The sequence below is a fragment of the Oryx dammah genome, unplaced genomic scaffold (assembly GCF_014754425.2).
Source record: "Oryx dammah isolate SB20612 unplaced genomic scaffold, SCBI_Odam_1.1 HiC_scaffold_24, whole genome shotgun sequence".
Taxonomy (NCBI): Eukaryota; Metazoa; Chordata; class Mammalia; order Artiodactyla; family Bovidae; genus Oryx; species Oryx dammah.
The window spans coordinates 69,841,726-69,862,540 of record NW_024070208.1 but is presented as its reverse complement, the minus strand read 5'-3'; the positions used below and the strand labels follow the sequence as shown (position 1 = coordinate 69,862,540).

General features: G+C 44.7%; 1 protein-coding gene across 1 annotated transcript in view; it reads right to left on the bottom strand.

Moving 5' to 3' along the window:
- Positions 1-20,815, bottom strand: part of LOC120883312 (multidrug resistance-associated protein 4-like) — a 152,642-nt gene that overhangs the window by 80,801 nt on the left and 51,026 nt on the right. The window contains exons 13-18 of the mRNA XM_040267351.1: positions 16,731-16,825; positions 16,421-16,507; positions 6,381-6,477; positions 2,496-2,693; positions 1,008-1,148; positions 246-283 (exon numbers count right to left, since the gene is read on the bottom strand). Coding sequence (XP_040123285.1) covers positions 246-283; positions 1,008-1,148; positions 2,496-2,693; positions 6,381-6,477; positions 16,421-16,507; positions 16,731-16,825 — 656 coding nt within the window. The remainder of the gene's footprint in view (positions 1-245; positions 284-1,007; positions 1,149-2,495; positions 2,694-6,380; positions 6,478-16,420; positions 16,508-16,730; positions 16,826-20,815) is intronic.

The following is a 20,815-nucleotide window of genomic DNA, read 5'->3' as shown; positions in this document are numbered from 1 at the left end:
CGTTGTTGATCAGCTATATTCCAATACAATATTAAATGTTCAAAAAAAGAAGAAAAAAAAAATGTTCTGTGAGGAAGCTGCTAAAAGGAGGGACCTGGGAGAGATCACGGGGGATCACACACCACCCGCAGGAACTTTCATCTTTCTTCAGGGAAACTATGTGAGGGTCAGTCCCCCTGACTCTGTGGGAAAGTGAGGCTTCATGTAGACTTTCAGCTCTTTCAGTCAGACCAGGAATCACTCACCAGTTTAAAAGCCACCAATCCTGCAGGACGTAGGCAACCTGGAGCAGGAAACAGCAGTCACTCAGACACTGACGTCACTGAGCCTCACACCCCGCTCACTAGGGGGGGGGGATGGAAAAGCTCCAGAACATGGAGATGGTCCTTCCGGCTCAGGTCTGCACCAAGCCCCCTCCCCAGATGACCACAGGTCAGAGGAGGGCAACTTACAGCTAATATCTTTAAAAGAAATCCCCTTTTCCCTAGAAGGCTTTGCTCCCCAAATATAATGTATGTCAATGCAAATCCAAATGGACAGCAAAAGGCAGTAATAACAGTACAAATGTTGGGATTTTTCAAAGCAGAAAGCTTGACAGGTACAGTGATGGTCAGTTCCGGTGTCAGCTTGGCTGGGCCAGTCTCCAGTGATTCAACCCAACACTCGTCTAGATGTTGCTGTGAAGGTAGTTTGTGGATATGGTTCACATCCATCATCAGAACTTCAGTAGAGGAGATCACCCTCAACACTGTGGTGGCCTCATCCACTCAGGCAAAGGCCCTAAGAGCAAAACCTGAGGCTTCCTGGAGGAGGAAGAAATTCTGCCTCAAGACAGCAGGGTCAGCTCCTGCCTGAAGTTCCAGCCTACAGGCCTGCCTTTCTGATTTCACATTCACCAAGCTAGGGCCACAACCTCATGAGCCAATTCATTGAGATAAATCTCTTAATACACAAAAATAATCATAAAATACAGTATAAATAGTATGTAAATATCTACCTTTACGTACCTGAGCTGCGATGTTTACCAGAATAAGAAAGATGATGACAGGCCAGGGAGCACCAGCTGTGAAGTAACTTGCATAGGTCTTAAACTCCACTTTTCCTGCCAACTGGTCCTCTAGAGGTAGTGTAACCTGTATGTTCTCAGTCTGGAAGGGAAACATGGCAGTGAGAGATGAAATTTTATATAATGAACCCCAAATTTCAAGAGTTCAACACTGCCCTCCACTGCAAAGCTGTGGGGAAACAGACACATCACATGCATTGGCAGGAGCGCAGGATGGTCCATCTCCTATGGAGAAGGGTGTGGGAATATCTGGGCAAACCACATATGCGTTTACCCCTGGACACAGCCATCCCACTCCTAGGACTCTATTAGAAATAAAAGAACATTCACACGAGGTTATTCACTGTTGGGTAGCTTTGCTTAAAACAGATCATGACTCTCAGCACACACACAACAAAATCAATTAATGTATAAATGCAGAAGTTTGCTCTAAAATAACACACAAAATGATATGGAGCTAATATATCACTCTAGATGACTTGTGTCACTCAGTGATAGAAACAGAAAACACAGGCTCAACATATTAGCCAAATACAGTAAACTGAGATCACAGAGAGGGCTGCAGTAATCAGTTTGGATAGCACATTGCAAACATATGATCTGAGTCTATTTGGTTCTGAAATTTCAGAGTGATTCTTGAGTCTAGAAAGTGAACAGCTAATCCGAGTAATTATCAGAGTCATCCAGGCTCCTGGGTTTGGATATTGAGGGTTTGGATATCAAAGAATATCTGTGTATTTTAAGGGAGATCTAGTGCATTTCTGCATTTCTGTCTGGAGGACTTAGAATGCATTATAGAGTCATGGGAGCCTAAACTGTCCTACTCTATCCTGGCCACTGGGATCCAAGGTCGATAAGATACGGTTCTCGGTCTTGTAGGGTAAGAAAGGAAGACGGGAACTAACACTGAAGTGTCTACCATGCGTCAGGTCCTTTGCACACGTTACCTCTGACCCATCACAAACCATCTGACACCGAGGCAAAATACTACCATTAGTCATATGCAGTGCGAGAACATTCCAGCATGCAGGATAAGTAGATGATTTACTGTGGCAACAGCAGGACTCAGTCTAAGGTAGTCTTCATATTAAGCTTCTGGATGCATAAGGGAAGTCGGGAGCCACAAGAGCAAGTAGGACACAACTATGGTAAACTGAAGAGTTCTCAATCAGTGTGAGCCACATGTACCCAGAAACGCACAGCAGTGCACCCCCTGCTGACCTCCATAAGATTTTCCAACTATACCCTAAAGAGAACCACTAACAGGCTTGCTCCCTTCATGCTTTTCCATGAATTCCATGGAATAAGACTTTGGGAACTTTACAGTCTACTTTGGAACAAATGAAGATGTCATTAGAGAAGCAGACTGAAGGTCCATGAGGCCACCAAGAGCAGAAAGACCAGGGCACACTGATGGACAGAAACTCACATCTTGGTCTTCTGGAGCCACATCTTTCAACGAGGGTCTACGAGACTGTAGAGACCGACCCAAAGACTTGGAGATCAGAGTGGGAGTTCCTGGAACTGGAGATGGTTCAGATTGCTTATTCCCCTTGTTGAAAAGGGAAAGAATATCCACCCTAGATTTCAGGAACTCAAAGTAAGTTCCCCTTTTCACTGTTTTGCCCTAAAATAAAAAAAAAATTGAAAGGAATTAATTTATATTTGATAATATTAAAAACAACCTAAATACTAATCAAGAAAAATTATGTGGCCTTAAATTATGGTTTTAGTTTAAAAAAAAAAATCCCTGAGTCTAGAATTCTTGTTGAAAAATCTAGTTCAGTCAACTCAGGATAGAACTGAGCATTGTGTTCTCTGCCAAACCCTGTGTTAGGTGCTGGGGGATATGAAAGAAACATGTGCTTGTGTGTTTAAAATGCAGGCCATTGACATAAGTACCCTGGGCACTTAGGGAAGCAAAAAGCACAGAGGTTGGTGGGAAGATCAGCACAATCTCTACAGACAACATGGGAATTGAGAGAAGCCTCCCTGGTGGCTCAGACAGTAGAGAATCTGCCTGCAATGCGGGAGACCCGGGTTCGATCCCTGGGTTGGGAAGATCCCTGGAAGAGGGCATAGCAACCCATTCCAGTGTTCTTGCCTGGGAAATCCCATGGACAGAGGGTCCATGGGATCACAAAGAGTCAGACACGACCGAGTGACTAAGCACATATAGCACATCATGTGACAAGCAGAATTTCTTTTAAAAAGTCAATTGGGGAGGATATTCCAGGAACAAAATTGAAACTTAACCCAGAGGTGGGGACCAGCACATCTGCATACAGGTAAGAGTCATTCACGAAATTGTCACTGACCACTGTCACTGTGCCCAGCTGGGATAATAGGAACTAGCCCCAGACAGAAAATCCACGAGAGGCCTCTCCTTGGTCTCTCAACTGTCCCCACTCACTCAGCAAGTTTCCAACTGAAAATTCAATATTCCACCTTTTAAAGTAATTAAACAAGGAGGCCATGGGGCTGGGGTAGCTCTAAAGCCTTGGCAGTCTGTCCACAAACCAAAACCTAAGCCAGAATCAGTGCACTCAGATCCGAGAAAAAAACTTAAGACCAACCAACCACAAGCAGCCAACCAGCCTTCCCCAAAACAGGCAACTGCTTAAGCTACAGCCAATCTCATCATCAATTAGAGCTTAAGCTACTGCCAATCAATCTTCAAACACATGTGACAGATCCTTGCACAGTTTTCCTCCCTTACAAAGTCATATAAAATGATGTGCAGATGTTTCACCATTTTCTGATCCCTAAGCAAGACACACCTGAACCACTCAGTGGCAAACAAAACATTAGGAAAAAAATCCCAGGATGCAAAACTCATCAAATGCAAGCAGCTCTGGTTAACACTGGTCAGATGGAAGATGACTCAGGACCCTAGTTGGGACCCCTCTTACCCTATCCCCTGAGGTGAGCCAATGGGAGAAACGCAGTGAGGCATTTGGGTACCATCTGATACTGCAGAACTAGAAACATAAGTAGGATATAGCGTGTCTTGTTCCACTTGGGAGGCAAAATGCATACACCTCTTTAAGGAAATTAGTACTCATGACTTGATATCTGTAATATACACAATGAAATGACTGGTAGTACAAAGATAGCAATTTCACTCAGCAGCCAAGCACTGACAATTCCAAGTGGACAAGGGGGCAGCCATTCCCCCTCTGCTGTGAGAGACGGACCAGACAAACAGTAAGGATGGACCACAACTCATGCAGGGGTATTCACTGGTGGACAAATAGTTGTTTTGTTAGTAGTAAAATTGGGGATAGTGTCCTCAAAGGAAGCAATAAGGGGACCCTAAAACATCTAGGGATGGAATAAATAGGTTATTCTCCTGCCCACTGATCCTGTGCTCATAACACTGTCAACACTGAGATTTGCACACTAGAACTGCACTTTCTGCACATGAAATCAACAGCCCTCAAGCTCAAAAAACCTTAACCACCACCCCCTTCCCATTCCTAGAGGAGCAAGTAGGAGTCAACACATGCAACTGCTTCCAGAGAGGCAGAGGGTCTGCATTCTAATAATCTTTCTTAGAGCAGAAATTCATTTCTTAAGTCAGGAATTTGACCAAGGGCCTGTGGACCAGTCAGGGGTTAATGACAAAGGTGCTGAGACACAGAGGCAAACAAGCCAAGGAATGAAGCATCAAATGACCTAAGTCTGAACACTTCTCACTACTCTCCACCCCACCCCCAACCATGCTAGGAGCTGTGGGTTGGATGGTGCCCCCTCCTCAAATAGATAAGTTCAAACATGACACCTGTGAACATGACCTTATTTGGAAGCAGGGTCTTTGCAGATGTAATTAAGTTAAGATGAGGTCACCCCGGAGGAGGCTGACCCTACATCCAATATGACTGAGGTTCTTATGAGACTCACACAAACACGGGGACAATGACCCTGTGACATTAGAGGCAGAGAACACAGTGGTGCAGCTGGAAGCCAAGAACACCAAGGAAGGCCGGGGAAATAGGCTGGAGGAAAGGATTCTCCCCTGGAGAGCACGGCCCTGCCAGCACCTGGCTTTGGGACTTGTAGCCTCCAGAACAGGGAGACGATAAACCTCTGCTGTTTTAATCTCACCCAGTTTCTCTGCTGTTTTAATCTCACCCAGTTTGCAGAACTTGGTTATGGCAGCTCTAGAAACTGATACTCTAGCCTGAGCCCACACTTCTGTCTCCTCAGCTTTACTAAGACTCCTAATTACTCCTTCTGTCACCCCTCCAGTGACCATCAGAGGAATCTTTCAAATCCATATCAGACCACATCCCTCCTCTGCTCTGGACCGTCTGATGGCTTCCATCCCACAACCGCCCATTGTCCACTGCTCGGAGACCAGCTCCCTCCCGTCCCCCCGCTCACTCTCGTCAGACACGCTGGTCTTCCTGATGTTCCTCCAACTTGCCAGGTCAGCTCCTTCCTTAGGACCCCCTGCCTCAGACCCCCTCCCCCTGGTGGCCCCCACCTTCATGTCACTCTGACCCCGTGAGGCAGCAGCTCCTCAGGGAGGCAGCCAGGATGTCAGCCCACCTCTCTGTGTCACATCCTCCCCATAAGAACAGGAGCCCCGTGAGGGCAGGGCCTTGTCCTCCTGCTGCACAGGCTCCCACACGTATCGGGCACATAGAGACCTGGGCAGGGAGACCAGCGACTGGAGACACCAGCAGGGTGGGCAGCTCTGAACCGGGTGCTTGGCTACCCAACCTCGCTTCTGGTGTTAATGGAAGATGCTCTTTAGGCAAACTATGTATAACAATCACTTAGATACACTCAGATGTTAGTATCTCTAATTTCTAAGTGATACATTTTGACTTAAGTTGTGAAAGAGGAAAATAAAAACTTCTAAACAAAATTGAATCATTATCCTTAACAGATTTCATCAGAACAGTGTTGATTTAGTAATACTGTTGCACTTTTACATACTTTAGGGTTTATGTGGCTTAGAGTGTAGTAGTGCCAATTCTGGACTTCCCAGGTGGTGCCAGTGGTAAAGAACCTGACTGCCAATGGGACGGGATTCAATAGCAAGAGACTCGGGTTTGATCCCTGAGTCAGGAAGATCCCCTGGAGGAGGCCATGGCCACCCGCTCCAGTATTGTTGCCTGGAGATTCCCATGGACAGGAGCCTTGGGGGTTACAGGTCTTTGGGTTCATCCTCCAAGGCATGAACACCACCTGCTCTGAGAAGGGGGTGTTTACCATGAATCCAAGGAGAATGACCTGTGGGGAGGTCTGTTCTTCAGCACACCTGAGAGAAAAGCAATTCCCCAGACTTCTAGAAACTACTTACATCTTTCAGTATCAGAATCTGACTTGCATCTTCTAGGTACTGCAACTGATGAGTTACTAAGATTGTGATTTTCTCCTTCAAGGCCTGATGAATACACCTACAAAGGCAAAAGGCACAGTATGCAAATGCACGTTAATGAGGTACTTCAAACCGGAAACACATTTTGAAAAAAATAAGACAAAGACTACACACTAGTCAAAAATCTGCAGTTTTAAATACCAAATCAATAATAAAAATTAAACATAAATCAATTAATCTGACTAGGTTCTTACATTTATCCCCAGTAAATTTGAACTTAACTCTGACTATGCCAAAGCCTTTGACTGTGTGGATCACAATAAACTGTGGAAAATTCTGAAAGAGATGGGAATACCAGACCACCTGACCTGCCTCTTGAGAAACCTGTATGGAGTTTAGGAAGCAACAGTTAGAATTGGACATGGAACAGCAGATTGGTTCCAAATAGGAAAAGGAGTACATCAAGGCTGTATATTGTCACTCTGCTTATTTAACTTATATGCAGAGTACATCATGAGAAATGCCAGGTTGGATGATGGACAAGCTGCAATCAAGATTGCCAGGAGAGAAATATCAAAAACCTCAGATATGCAGATGACACCACCCTTATGGCAGAAAGTGAAGAGGAACTAAAGGGCCTCTTGATGAAAGTGAAAGAGGAGAGTGAAAAAGTTGGCTTAAAGCTCAACATTCAGAAAACTAAGATTATGGCATCTGGTCCCATCACTTCATGGCAAATAGATGGGGAAACAGTGGAAACAGTGGCTATTTTGGGGGGCCCCAAAATCACTGCAGATGGTGACTGCAGCCATGAAATTAAAAGATGCTTACTCCTTGGAAGAAAAATTACTAGAGAGCATATTTAAAAGCAGAGACATTACTTTGTCAACAAAGGTCCATCTTAGTCAATGCTATAGTTTTTCCATTGGTCATGTATGGATGTGATAGTTGGACTATAAAGAAAGCTGAGAGTCAAAGAATTGATGGCTATTGAACTGTGGTGTTGGAGAAGACTCTTGAGAGTCCCTTGGACTGCAAGGAGATCCAAACAGTCCATCCTAAAGGAGATCAGTCCTGGGTATTCATTGGAAGGATTGATGTTGAAGCTGAAACTCCAATACTTTGGCCACCTGATGTGAAGAGCTGACTCATCTGAAAAGACCCTGATGCTGGGAAAGATTGGGGGAGGAGGAGAAGGGGACTACAGAGGAAGAGATGGTTGGATGGCATCACCAACTCTATGGCCGTGAGTTTCAGTGAACTCTGGGAGTTGGTGATGGATAGGAAGGCCTGGCGTGCTGCAGTTCATGGGGTTGCAAAGAGTCGGACATGACTGTGTGACTGAACTGAACTGAAAAACTTCTAAAAAGTAGTCCAGTGAAGGAGGCACCAACAGCTAAGTTTTTTTTTTTCCGAAAACTCAGCTTAACAATTATTTACATGTTTCATAAAGAAAAACAACTAATACTGAGAGTCCTAAATTTGACTAAACTAAAATACTATTTCATTGCTATGTGGGAATGAGAGAAGAGGGATCTATGTCATATAAAAATGTGTACATTCTAGGGCAACTTTCTACATGATTATAATCAATGATGTAAATGTTAGCAATGGAAAAACTAATAGATTCTCTGTAATCTTTGCCACAGTGCCTTTGCTAGACACTTGTTCCCAAAGAAGGTTAGACAGAAACTGAATCCTAGCGTGGCCTCCATCAGTCTCTGCAACATTCCCAGTCCCAATCAGGAAGCAAGACTTCTTTCATTAGAATTGAACGCCTTCCAAACATGAAAATAAAAGAACAGAACCCAAATGGCCCAAATCAAAATGGAAATCATCCAGCAGCTCAGAGCACCCACCAGTGCTCTATGGTCAAGACCCCCCTCACTGTTCAACCTTAAAATTTTCTCACAGAAAGAAAAAATTACAACTGCTCCTACCTTTTAAAAGCAGACCCCTAGGAACTCAGCCCCAGTCTCATGCCACAGGGTCCACAACCCCTTTAGGGAAGCTAGTGTCCAGGTCTGGTGCCCCACCAACACACTCAGTAAACGTCAGCCCCCTTCTCCACTCCTCCCTAACCACAAGTGGCCCTGTGCTTTGGACTCAGGACAGAAAAGTCCTAAGGGGACACTCTGGACACTGGGTCTGTGATCAGAATCAGGACCCCAGGACATAGACACACAAACCATTGTTTCATTAAGTCTAAAAGGATTCATTTTTACCCTTTAACATGTGTTAGTTCAGTGTTCATACTAAGTTTCCTGACTAACACCTTTTTCAGATTTAGTACTAAAGCTTTTAGATATAATTCTTTTTCTCCTTAATTCATAATTACTTGCCAGTAGTCTAGGAAGGCATATGTTAATTAAATATAATGGGCTGTAAAGTCCAAAATAGACCAACACAAAAGTTTTAAATTGTTTTCTTCTTAACATTCCATCACAGATGAGGTAACATAAATAATTACAACAAAGTCATCAGTTGATGGCTTTGAATTTTTCCTAGATAATGCTTTTATCCAAATCATTAGGAAAATACACTATTTTCCAAGTTTTTAGAGTAAAGATTTCCAAGTCATGCCATAGAAATTACTGAGCAGCAACCAGTTGTTTAACTGTTATTTCTATATAAAGGCTGTGTTAATCCTATAATCCCACATATAATCCTATATAAGGGCTATCCCTGACAGCTCAGCTGGTAAAGAATCTGCCTGCAATGCAGGAGACCCTAGTTCAATTGCTGAGTTGGGAAGATATGCTGGAGAAGGGATAGACTACCCACTCCAGTATTGCTGGGATTCCCCTGTGGCTCAGCTGCTAAAGAATCTGCCTGCAATGCAAGAGACCTAGATTCAATCCCTGGGTTGGGAAGATCCCTTGGAGAAGGGAAAGGCCAGCCACTTCAGTATTGTGGCCTGGAGAATTCCATTGACTGTATAGTCCATGAAGTCACAAAGAGTCAGACACGGCTGAGCGACTTTCACTTTTCTGGGGAGACACGGGAGCCCTGAGACTCTCTGGGGAAACATCCTAGAAGACACAGCAAGTGCAGGGGTCCTGGGACAGAACACACTGGGCTGAGGTGCCTTCCTGCATTCACAGCTTGGGGGCAGGTGGAGGGACTCATAAATGGTTAAGGGCACCCACTGAGGGCTGTGGGAAGGCAGAGAGGCACTGGCGCCCCCTGGAGGAGTGGGAGGAAATGGTAGGTCCCATCTTCTCTCTGGGTCCTGTGCACTGCTCCCTGGCTCTGGGACAGAGGGACCAGTGTGCCCGGACAGACGGGGTGAGAAAGGACCCCACAGAGCCTGCACAGCCAGACACCGAGTGGCGGTGGAGCTGGAAAGGCTGAGAGGGGCAGACAGCAAGGAAGCTTGTTCTCTGTCTGAGGACCTGGAGCTGCTTCCTTAATGTGAAGAGGGGTCTGAGAAGGGCTGGAGCAGGAGGGTGAGCTGTGTAGACAGCAGCGTGGGAGTCTGATCAGGACAGAACTGAAGACTTGATAATGTAGGAGGCAGGGGTCTGGGATGTGGGGCTGAACCGGGACAGTATCCACAGCTGGACACAGGTGAGACAGCATCAGTTCACCTAAGGCCCCTCACCTTCTGTGGGTGACAGAACCCATTTAGTATTCACAGCATAAACTGTAAAACTCACAAACATTAATGACCTTCCTTCATGACTGAAGGAATCTATTCATCGTAAGTAGAAGTGTGATTCATTCACTTTTAATACAGAACCCTTCACATGACTAAGCTTCCATGTGACCACCATCTCTCACAGCATATTGCTCTGTCCAGTTCTCTAGCTTGAGAACACTCTCCAGCTGCTGCTGAGTGATTTCCTAAATTGCTTTCATGCTCTCTGCTTTTGCTTTAAATCACCCTAGAGAATGTGGTTCTGATTAGCAAACAACTGTCTTAAGCCTGCTTCTCTCAAGTATATATCCAAAGTCATACACCCAAAGTATTTGAGAGGATTTTACAAATATCTCCTGTGTTCAAAAAAGAACTCAGGAGAACTTCCATGATCAGCACACTGTACTTCACACCAATTACCTGCCTCTGTAACATGGATGCAACAGCAAGTAGGATCTGTTCCTGCCCTGATGTGCAGGAACACAACTTGTGCAGATGTTCACAAGATGGGATGACACACATTTGTGAGTTCAAGGTAGGATCTGGGAATAAAGAGGCTGAGATACTCACGATGCCAGGAGGGTGGGGGTAAGGAATCACTGTCACAGCACTAGCTCCTGTCATTGAACTCATAACAAGACACAGGCACTTCTCTAATGAAAAATTCATCAAGTCATGAACAAGAGAAGGTGGGAGGTCAGATCAGAGAACTGGAGGCCATGCCATGTGTCATCTGCCCTGTTCTCTCATGTTCTCAAAGATTCAGTGCTACTATGCAGTGCCAGGGTCCAGCCCCGGTGGATCCAGGGTAATTTGAAGGGGAGACAGCGTGGCATCTTAGAAAGAATTATTTAATTAGAAATATAAGAGAGATTAGGAAGAAATAGTATAGTGGGAAATTTAGTGGAGAAAAGATGCTGAATAACTTGGTTTACGTGAAGAACTAATAAAACCTCAGGACAAGAGATTTGCACCATCTACATTAGGCCACCAGCACCCATTTGAATAGTGGAGGGTGCCCCGCCTTGGGCTCCCTCTCGCATGGATCTTAGAAGCCAGGGCAAGTAAGTAGACATGGCAAGCCTCCACACCCTAGATGGGAATTCAGCCTGAAAAGGAGAGAAGGAGAATAGACCACACAGGGGAAACCAGTCTTTCCAGTGACTGGCCCATCCTCTATTGTCCAGAAAGGCCTTTTATACTTTTTTTTTTTTTTTTGTACATAGAGACCAAAGGATAATATAAAATTATGCAGCGTCAGCAGCCCTGACTCTTATCGAGACCAGGCTTTCTCTCTTCATACCTAGTTGTATACACAAGTCTTAAGTGATTTACATCATCTTCTGGCCAGAGGGCCAATTAACATTTTATGGCCCTTTTCTGATAAGGGTCTGTCAACCAGAGAACTTATTTGTGTTGTTCTTCCCAAAGTCTGGTGCCACTCTCAGAAAGCACTAAATAAAGTTACATTCTTACATAGCAAGGACACAACGATTTGTAACAATGAAAGAAGTACAGTGATTTATAACAAAGAGAAAAGTAATTAACTCAAAAGTCTAGTGTTGCTAACATCAAAACTACTATATTCCTTTTTCTATATCCCAGTTACATTGATTAATAACCTTCAGGTGCCTAAAACATAAAGAATATGGAGGCCTGGCAGCAGTCATTGACTCAACAGTGAAACCCGTCACCAATATAATTTTTAGCTCTTTAGAAAAGGCTCTGTATCTTTAAGATGCTTTAAGCTTTGTGTCTCTCGCGGTTGGGGAGCTGTAAGCAATTCACAAATTGTAAAAGTCCGGGCAGACCGGTCAGGTAAGTTAGAAAGCTATCAGAGGGGTTTAAGCCGAGACATTCTTTTTATATGCAGGAGACTGTTAACTGAAGCCCTGAGTTAACTTTTTCCGGAGAATGTCAGAAGAGTGGAAAGCACAGTACAATAAAGCAGGCAGACTCTGGTTATGGGAGGTAGATGTTCAGGAAAACCCAGGGGGAACCCCTGAAGCCAGATCACGCCTTTCCATTTTGTCAGGCTTCCTTCTTCATGACCTTTGCCACAGGCAGGATTCCTCATGCTGGTTCCCGGCAATGCAGGTTTCTATAAGTGTTACAATTTATATAACATGAAATTTACCATTTTAACAATTTTAAGCATACAGCCCAGTGGCAGTAAGTACATTCACATAGTTGTGCAGCCATCACCACCATCTATCTCCACAACTCTTTCATCACCCCAACACTCAGCACATTTTACACAAAGACTAACGACCCCTGCTTAGTGGACATGGAATCCCAGCTCCTTGTGTCCAGAGCTCAGAGTTCCTCACATGTCTCCCTCTCACACACTGGACTCTGCTGAAGTCTCTTCACTTTGCTATTTCTCAGATTCACGTGACACTTTAACCATCAGTTCCTTAGAATTTGGTGACAGTGATTTTAAAGAGTTAATCATTACCCTTAATTATACTGGACCTAATCTAATCTGACTGGTGTGCTTAGATGAAGTGGAGACTAAGACACAAGGACCAAGACACAGGATTGCAAATCAATGACGCTGGAACACACCCTCCCACCATGCACAAAAATAGATTCAAAATGGCTTAAAGACTTAATCATAAGATGTGACACCATAAAACTCCAGAAGAGATTAGAGGCAAACATTCTCTGACATAAATTATACCAGCGTTTTCTTAGGTCAGTCTCCTAAGGCAACAGAAACATAAGCGAAAATATACAAAAAGAGCTTTTGTGGTGGCTCACTGGTAAAGAACCCATGTGCCAATGCAGGAGACACGGTTTCAATCCCTGGTCCAGGAGGAACCCACATGCCACGGAGCTTAAGTCCATGGACCACAACTACCAGGCCTGTGCTCTGGGGCCCAGGAGCCTCAACTACTGAGCCCACACACCCTAGAGCCGGTGCTCTGCTCAAGAGGAGCCACTGAAATGAGAAGCCCACAAGCTGCAACTAGAGAGAAGCCCCTGCTCATCACAACTAGAGGGAAAGCCCCACAGTAACAAAGAACCTGCACAGCCATAAACAAATAATTATTTTTAATTTTAAAAAAGTAAACAAACAGGACCTAAGCAAATTTACAAGCTTTTGCACAGTAAAGGAAACCATAAACACAGTGAAGAGACAATCTACAGAATGGGAGAAAATACTACAAATAATGTGACCAACAAGGGCTTAATTTCCAAAATATACAAACAGTTCATACAACTCAACAACAACAAAAAATCCAATCAAAAAATAGGCAGAAGTAAATAGACATTTCTCCAAAGGACAGACACAGATGGCCAAAAGAAGCTCACCATTGTCAATTATTGGAGAAATGCAAACCAAAACTACAATCTGGTATCACCTCACACCAGTGAGAATGGCCATCATTAAAATAACAGTGGCTGAGAGGGAATGGAGTAAAGAGAACCCTTCTAGACTGCTGGTGGGATTATCAGTTGTTACAGGCATTATGGAAAACAGTATGGAGATTCCTCAGAAAATAAAAACAGAATTATCTTATAATCCAGTGATCCCATTTCTGGACATATATCTGGGGGAAACTATAAATCAAAAAGACACATGCAACCCTATGTTCATAGCAAAACTGTTCACAATAGCTGAAACATGGAAATAACCTAAATGTCCACAGACAAATGAATGGGTAAAGAAGATGTGATACTTATAGACGATGCAATACTACTCAGCCATAAAATAAAAAGAAAGAAAGAAAACCATCTGCAGAAATGTGGATGGACCTAGACTTTATCATACTAAGTGAAGTGAGTCAGAAAGAGGACAGATATCACGTATCACTTATAGTGGAATCTAAAATATGGCAAAAATGAACCTACCTACAAAACAGAAACAGACTCACAAACATAGTGAACAGACTTGGGGTCGCATAGGTGGAGGGATGTGGGGAAGGAATGGACTGGGAATTTGGGGTTAGCAGATGCGAACTATTATGTGTATAATGGACAGACAACAAGGTCCTATGGTATAGGGCAGCAAACTATATTCAGGATATTCAACATCTTGAGATAAACCATAATGGAAAAGAGTATTAAAAAGAATGTATAGCTGTGTATAACTGAGCCATTTTGCTGTACAAAGAAAGTAACACAATATTGTAAATTAAGCATATTTCAATAAAAACTTTTTTATAAAGAAGGACAGAGACAAGAGGTGCTCAAGGACAAAGGGGAGACCATGTGAGGACACCGCACGGTGGCCACCACCAGCGGGCAAGGAGACGTGCTCAGCAGAGACCAAAGCTGCCCACCGCTGAACTCCCAGCCTCGAGAACCGTGAGAGAATTAATTAATTTCTGTTCTCTAAGCACCTCCATCTGTGACAACTTGGTAGAGTGAATGTTTTTGTCCTCAAAACTCATGCATTAAAACCTAATCCCCACTGTGTTGGTATTAGGAGGTGGGGCCATCAGGAGGTGATCAGATCATGAGGGTGGAGCCTCCATGAAAGGGATTCAGTTGAGTTCAGTTCAGTCGCTCAGTCATGTCCGACTCTTTGAGACCCCATGAATCGCAGCATGCCAGGCCTCCCTGTCCATCACCAACTCCCGGAGTTCACCCAAACTCATGTCCATTGAGTCAGTGATGCCATCCAACCATCTCATCCTCTGTTGTCCCCTTCTCCTCCTGCCCCCAATCCCTCCCAGCACAAGAGTCTTTTCCAATGAGTCAACTCTTCACATGAGGTGGCCAAAGTATTGCATTAGTGCCCTGATAAAAGGGACCACAGGGCTCCCTCACCCTTCCACCACATGAGGACACAGGAATCAGACCCTCACCAGATGCTGAATCTGTCAGCACCCTGACTTGGACTTTCTCAGCCTCCAGAACCAAGAGAGATAAACTTCCATTATTTCTAAGCCACCCAGCTCTGGTCTCCTGTGAGAGCAGCCTGGATGGACACAGTCCTAGAAACTAACATAGGACCTGACAATGAGAATTCCCAGATGGCTTCTCTCTGCCGAAAACCCTGCCTCTTCCAGGCAAGAACATGCCTGCTGTTCTCACAGCCCTGCTTCCTCCTCCCTCCACACCTGAGCTTCTACGCTACCTTCAAAAAAGGACTGAGTCCTCTTCTCAGCCTCCACACACCCGCCCAGCCTGAAGGCCCCCAGGGCACTACCTGCCCAGCTCCAGGCACAGGGAGCTTTCCAACTTCAGGGAAAGCCTCCAGCTGATACTTCCACTTCAGCTTCCACTTAGTACTTCCTACCCTATAGGGAAACTCTCTAATCCGTGACTCTGCTGAGCTTTCCCAGGCATCTGTTTTAACCAGCTCCATGTAGAGAGAGGTTCCTCAGAGGCAGGAATGACAGCTGGGCATCCTAGTCTCCCTTATTCAACCCAGTGTGGTCCTTCCCCTCTCCTGGCTCACCGTCCTCCTTGTAAACTGAGAGGTTTTGTGTAGGAACATCTGTAAAGGCATCAATCTCAGTGTATACAGCAGGACATTAATAAGTGCAGCTGGAAGGCTCATTAGCTTTACAAGGTGAACAACAGCAAGGGAACTAACTGTGGGATAGATGTGGAGGCTGTTTCAGAAAAAGTGAATTCATGAGGCTTTCAAAGAGGCCAGTCTAGATTCTACCAGAGGCCTCGGTCAGTGTGTGTGAGGACAGAAAAGCATCAGAGACCTTCTCCTCCAGGAGTTCTGTGGCCAAGAAAGAGCCACTGACAACAAATTCCAGAAACAAAGTGAGAGTCAGGACTTCAACCAAGATACCGAGTTTCAAATTCAAGGTTACCCTACATGAGGGTCTAAGTATTAATTCTAGTAGGAATCCATGAAGCAATGTTAAATAATTGAGTCATATTCAGATGTGAAATAAATCATTTGTAAATTCTAGTCTTTATTAAGTATTTCCAAACCAACAGATTAATTAATAAGCATAAACCAATAGTCTTTCCACGGAAGTCCTATGTCAGTACTGAAAACTTCACTTCTAATGTGCCTTCAACATATGATGGAGGAAAAGGACTGGCATCAAGTTACCAGGTTACCAAGCCCTACTCTCTGATTTAAAATTTTTACATTGCCCTTTTTATCCCTGGGGTCTGGATCCATCAACTGCAAGTCATGGGGGAACCTGCCATCTATCCCTCATTCGCTAAAGCATGGATCCCACTCTCCTCCACACACTGGAAGCACCTGCTGTATTTTCCTGTCCTGACCTCATCATGATGTAAGATTTCTCTACGATGAATCTTCTGTGGAGGGAAGGGAGGAACACCAGGGCAGCGGGAGCTAAGGCTCTTGGAGCACAAAGGCTTTCCTGAGCTCCCTTCCCTGATCCCTACAGGGTTCCTGGAAAGAAGAAATGATATAAAACAGGTGCAAACTCACTGTTTGAACAAGTGCCTGCTGACTTCTGAGTCCACTGCGCTGAGCGGATCGTCCAGGAGGTAGATGTCTGCGTCCTGATACACGGCTCTAGAAAATGTAGAGAGACACCAGGAAAGGACACTTCACACTCCCTGGGTCTCATCTCTGAATCATGACAGCGTCCAGCAACCCCATGTTCATTCCAAGAGCCCAAGGGAAAGACCAAGACCCTGCTTCACACAGCCCCTCCCGGTGAGTGGGGTGTGCGTGCTCACGTCCACTAGGAGCCGTGGAGGAGGAGGGGCAGGATGGCAACTGAAACCCCACTCACCTGGCGAGGCTGACCCGGGATTTCTGTCCTTCACTCAGTGGGGTTCCTCCATCTCCTGTTACAGTTAGATCTCTTTCCTTCAAATTCTGAAAATCCTATGTGGAGATAGAAAAGAGAAAAAAGAAAAACATTTAAAATGTGTTCTCCTGCCATCCTAACCTTTTAGCATCGGTTCTTCATACAAGTGTTTAAGCAACAGCAATGTGCTTATTTCATAGTGACTAAACTGCAACCAGGAAATTTTAAAAAACTCTTAGGGCATTTCACTTGTTTTCATTCTGTATTTTTTCAAAGCATTTATGCATTTTACCACTTTAACAGGTATTTATTGAGGACTGACTATACACCAGGCACCATTCTGGGCACAATGAATTCAGCCATGAGGAAACAGAGCTCTTAGAATTTCTTTCCACAGTGGGAGATGGGTGATATGGAAAATTAACCTGAGCACAAGGACTAAGGACAAGAAGGAAAAGAAAGCTGGCCCAGAGGGATGGAGAGTGAAGGAGGGAAGTGAGTCCACGTTGGGTTGTGAGGGCTCTGCTCAGAGAGGGTGTGAGCAGATCTGAGGAGGGGGGAGCTCAGGCAGACCCAGAGAGGCTGCTCCTCACAGAGGGAGGGGTGGATGCAGGGACCATGGGGAGATGCCCAAGATGTTCAGGACAAGAAGACAAGAGAGCAGAGTGAGAATGAGGGGGTGAGGGTGGAGACAGAGCAGGAGGAGCCTGAGGACACTCCAGTAAAAGGGGAAGGGGAAGGGGAGGACTGACATGGTCTGAGGTTTACAAGGAAACTCCTATGCTTTGCAGAAACCAGGCAGTAAGTGGGGAAGGGTGAGGGCGGATACAAGTGAGGACGTTACTGGAATAAGCTAGAGAACAGTGGGAATGGAGAGATGGGGTCACACTCCAGACACATTTGGAAGACATAGTTGTGAGACCTGCTGATGGGATGGGTGTGGGCTGTAAGAGGAGACTGTGGTGTCTGGGGTGAGGAGGGGGAAGGACAGGGTCTCTATTTACCGAGCTGAGGAAGATGGTGGAGGCAGGTTTAGGAGACATCACTGTGGACAAGCTGAGATGAGCTCTCGGTGATGTCACAGTGCAGCTGGACATGCAGGTGCGAAGGTCTGTGCTAGGGACACAGGTGTGAGAGCTGGTGGCCCAGGAGGTGAAGGCACAGGACTTGTTTTATCTCGAGTTACCAGTTGTCCTGATCTTGGTCTCTGCTTCTCACTTTCAGAGAAGGGATAACACCTCGCCAATGTCTTCACAGTGATACTTAAGGCAAGTCATAGAGTGACAGACAAGGTCTGTACAAGAAATGGGAGCAGAAAGAGCAGGCTGGGCAGGAAAACCAAAAGGAAAGAAAGAGTGTGCTCAACGTATACCCAGCAGATCAGCTGGACTAAGTAGATACTTGTCTGTGAAAGCAGGAAAAACTCAAAGTTAAGAAGGATATGAAGCTTTGACTTGAGGATCTGGGAATCTACCATAAGTTATATTTGAATATTATTTAAGAAGTAAATGAACAAATCAGTCTATTTTCCCCAGAGTACCTGGGGAAATTAAAAAAAAAAAAATGACAACAATATCCCCCAAATGACAAGATAATAATCAGGTTTAAGTTACACAATTTTTATGTTAGAAATCTTTGAATTATCTACTAAACCCCTTAGGCATCAACCTAAGATACACAACAGTACCTTTCTGCAGATGACGCCCTCACTTTCTGTCTCTACTTTAGCAAATTTGGGGAGAAAGCAGGTAGCACACTGCAGTCTGCATGATAAACAAGTCCTTTGATCTCCCTAAGGCTCACATTCCTCTTCTACAGAATGTGCTACAAAAACAAGAGTCACTAAACTCAAAAGTGACAACACTCTCTATAAATAGAAAAAGGACTGGAGTTGATTGTAACTTCCTACTGGTGACTGATGCCTATTTTCCCATCAAATCAACAGTGGGACCACATTCACAGTGTGGGTCATAATATGCAAAGCACATGACCACAAAGAGAAGAAAGAGTGTCCATCATAACCTTCCCTGACAGGCACACAGACACACAGGTTCCCTGCTCACTCAAAGCTTAACTAGGTTATATCCAATGAAAGGCAGCAATTGATCTGTTATGAAAATCCATCATTCTTTCATTTTCTTTCTTTGTTGAGTTCAGAAGTTATTACCATGTCTTGATTTGGTTTTCATGAACAACAATGAGCCACTTTAAACAGGTTCCCAGCCCTACATTCTCTCTCTCTCTCTCTCTCCCCCTCTCTCACACACACATACATACACACAGTTATTGGCCTCCGTTTCACTGCTGAAGTCCTTGCAAACTATTCCACTCAGCTTTTATGCTTTGATTCTACATTGTTTCATTCTGCTTAACAAAAGAGTAACACATCATAGCACAGCAACCTTAACCATGTTCTAGAAAAACCTCCTAAATCCACTCATACACTTAGCACAGTTAAGGCACAAGAAACAGGCTCTCTCTGAGTCTGGTAGCAAGACTGCGACTGCGTTGTTGACTCTGAACATTATTTATGGACCAGCCCCAAATGGGAAGATCATTTCACAGGATTTGCAACAAAATCCAAGTCAGGCTAAATTCCTAGCCACCATTTTCCAATTAGGTTAAAGGGAAAAACCTGAGTTGAGTACAGACTACAATTCCCCACACTGACAGAAAGGTGTTCTTATTCACGTTATTTTCCTTTAAGTTCAGTTCAGTCGCTCAGTCGTGTCTGACTCTTTGCGACCCCATGAATCACAGCACGCCAGGCCTCCCTGTCCATCACCAACTCCGGGAGTTCACTCAGATTCATGTCCATTGAGTCAGTGATGCCATCCAGCCATCTCATCCTCTGTCGTTCCCTTCTCCTCCTGCCCCCAATCCCTCCCAGCATCAAAGTCTTTTCCAATAAGTCAGCTCTTCGCATGAGGTGGCCAGAGTACTGGAGTTTCAGCTTTAGCATCATTCCTTCCAAAGAAATCCCAGGGCTGATCTCCTTCAGAATGGACTGGTTGGATCTCCTTGTAGTCCAAGGGACTCCCAAGAGTCTTCTCCAACACCACAGCTCAAAAGCATCAATTCTTCGGCACTCAGCCTTCTTCACAGTCCAACTCTCACATCCATACCTGACTACTGGAAAAACCATAGCCTTGACTAGATGGACCTTAGTCAGCAAAGTAATGTCTCTGCTTTTGAATACGCTGTCTAGGTTGGTCATAACTTTTCTTCCAAGGAGTAAGCATCTTTTAATTTCATGGTTGTAGTCACCATCTGCAGTGATTTTGGAGCCCCAAAAAATAAAGTCTGACACTGTTTCCACTGTTTCCCCATCTATTTCCCATGAAGTGTTGGGACCAGATGCCATGATCTTTGTTTTCTGAATGTTGAGCTTTAGGCCAACTTTTTTGCTCTCCTCTTTCACTTTCATCAAGAGGCTTTTTAGTTACTCTTCACTTTCTGCCATAACGGTGGTGTCATCTGCATATCTGAGTTTATTGATATTTCTCCCAGCAATCTTGATTCCAGTTTGGGTTTCTTCCAGTCCAGCGTTTCTCATTATGTACTCCGCATATAAGTTAAATAAGCAGGGTGACAATATACAGCCTTGACATACTCCTTTAATAGACTGGTTCCTTTAAGTTAAGTTCCCTCAATTCTCACTGAACAGCAGGCACACACACTAGAAGCAAACTAGGAGAAGGTGACGCTAGTTTGAAGCCATCCATCCAGAAGCACATCAAGGGCCCTTCAGGGATGGTGGAGACTTACAGTAGAAGCACCAGGGAGCAGACTGCTGAAATGGTAAATGTGGGCCAGACGAGGCCCTGGCAGAGGAGGGCTGGACTCTAGAGTCCAGCAGCAGGAGCCCTGCTTCCTTCACAGCTTTTCTTCCTTGTGGAACCGCCCCTCCTCTCATGGCCTGTCAGCATCCTGCCCATCTTTCCAGGCTCATCGCACGCACACTCTCCCATGAAATCATCCTGGACTCATCTCTACCTGGTGGGTTCCTAAGGCTCTGTTTACATCTCTCATTTCCTCATGAAGGACCATCTTATTCTGTTCCATCA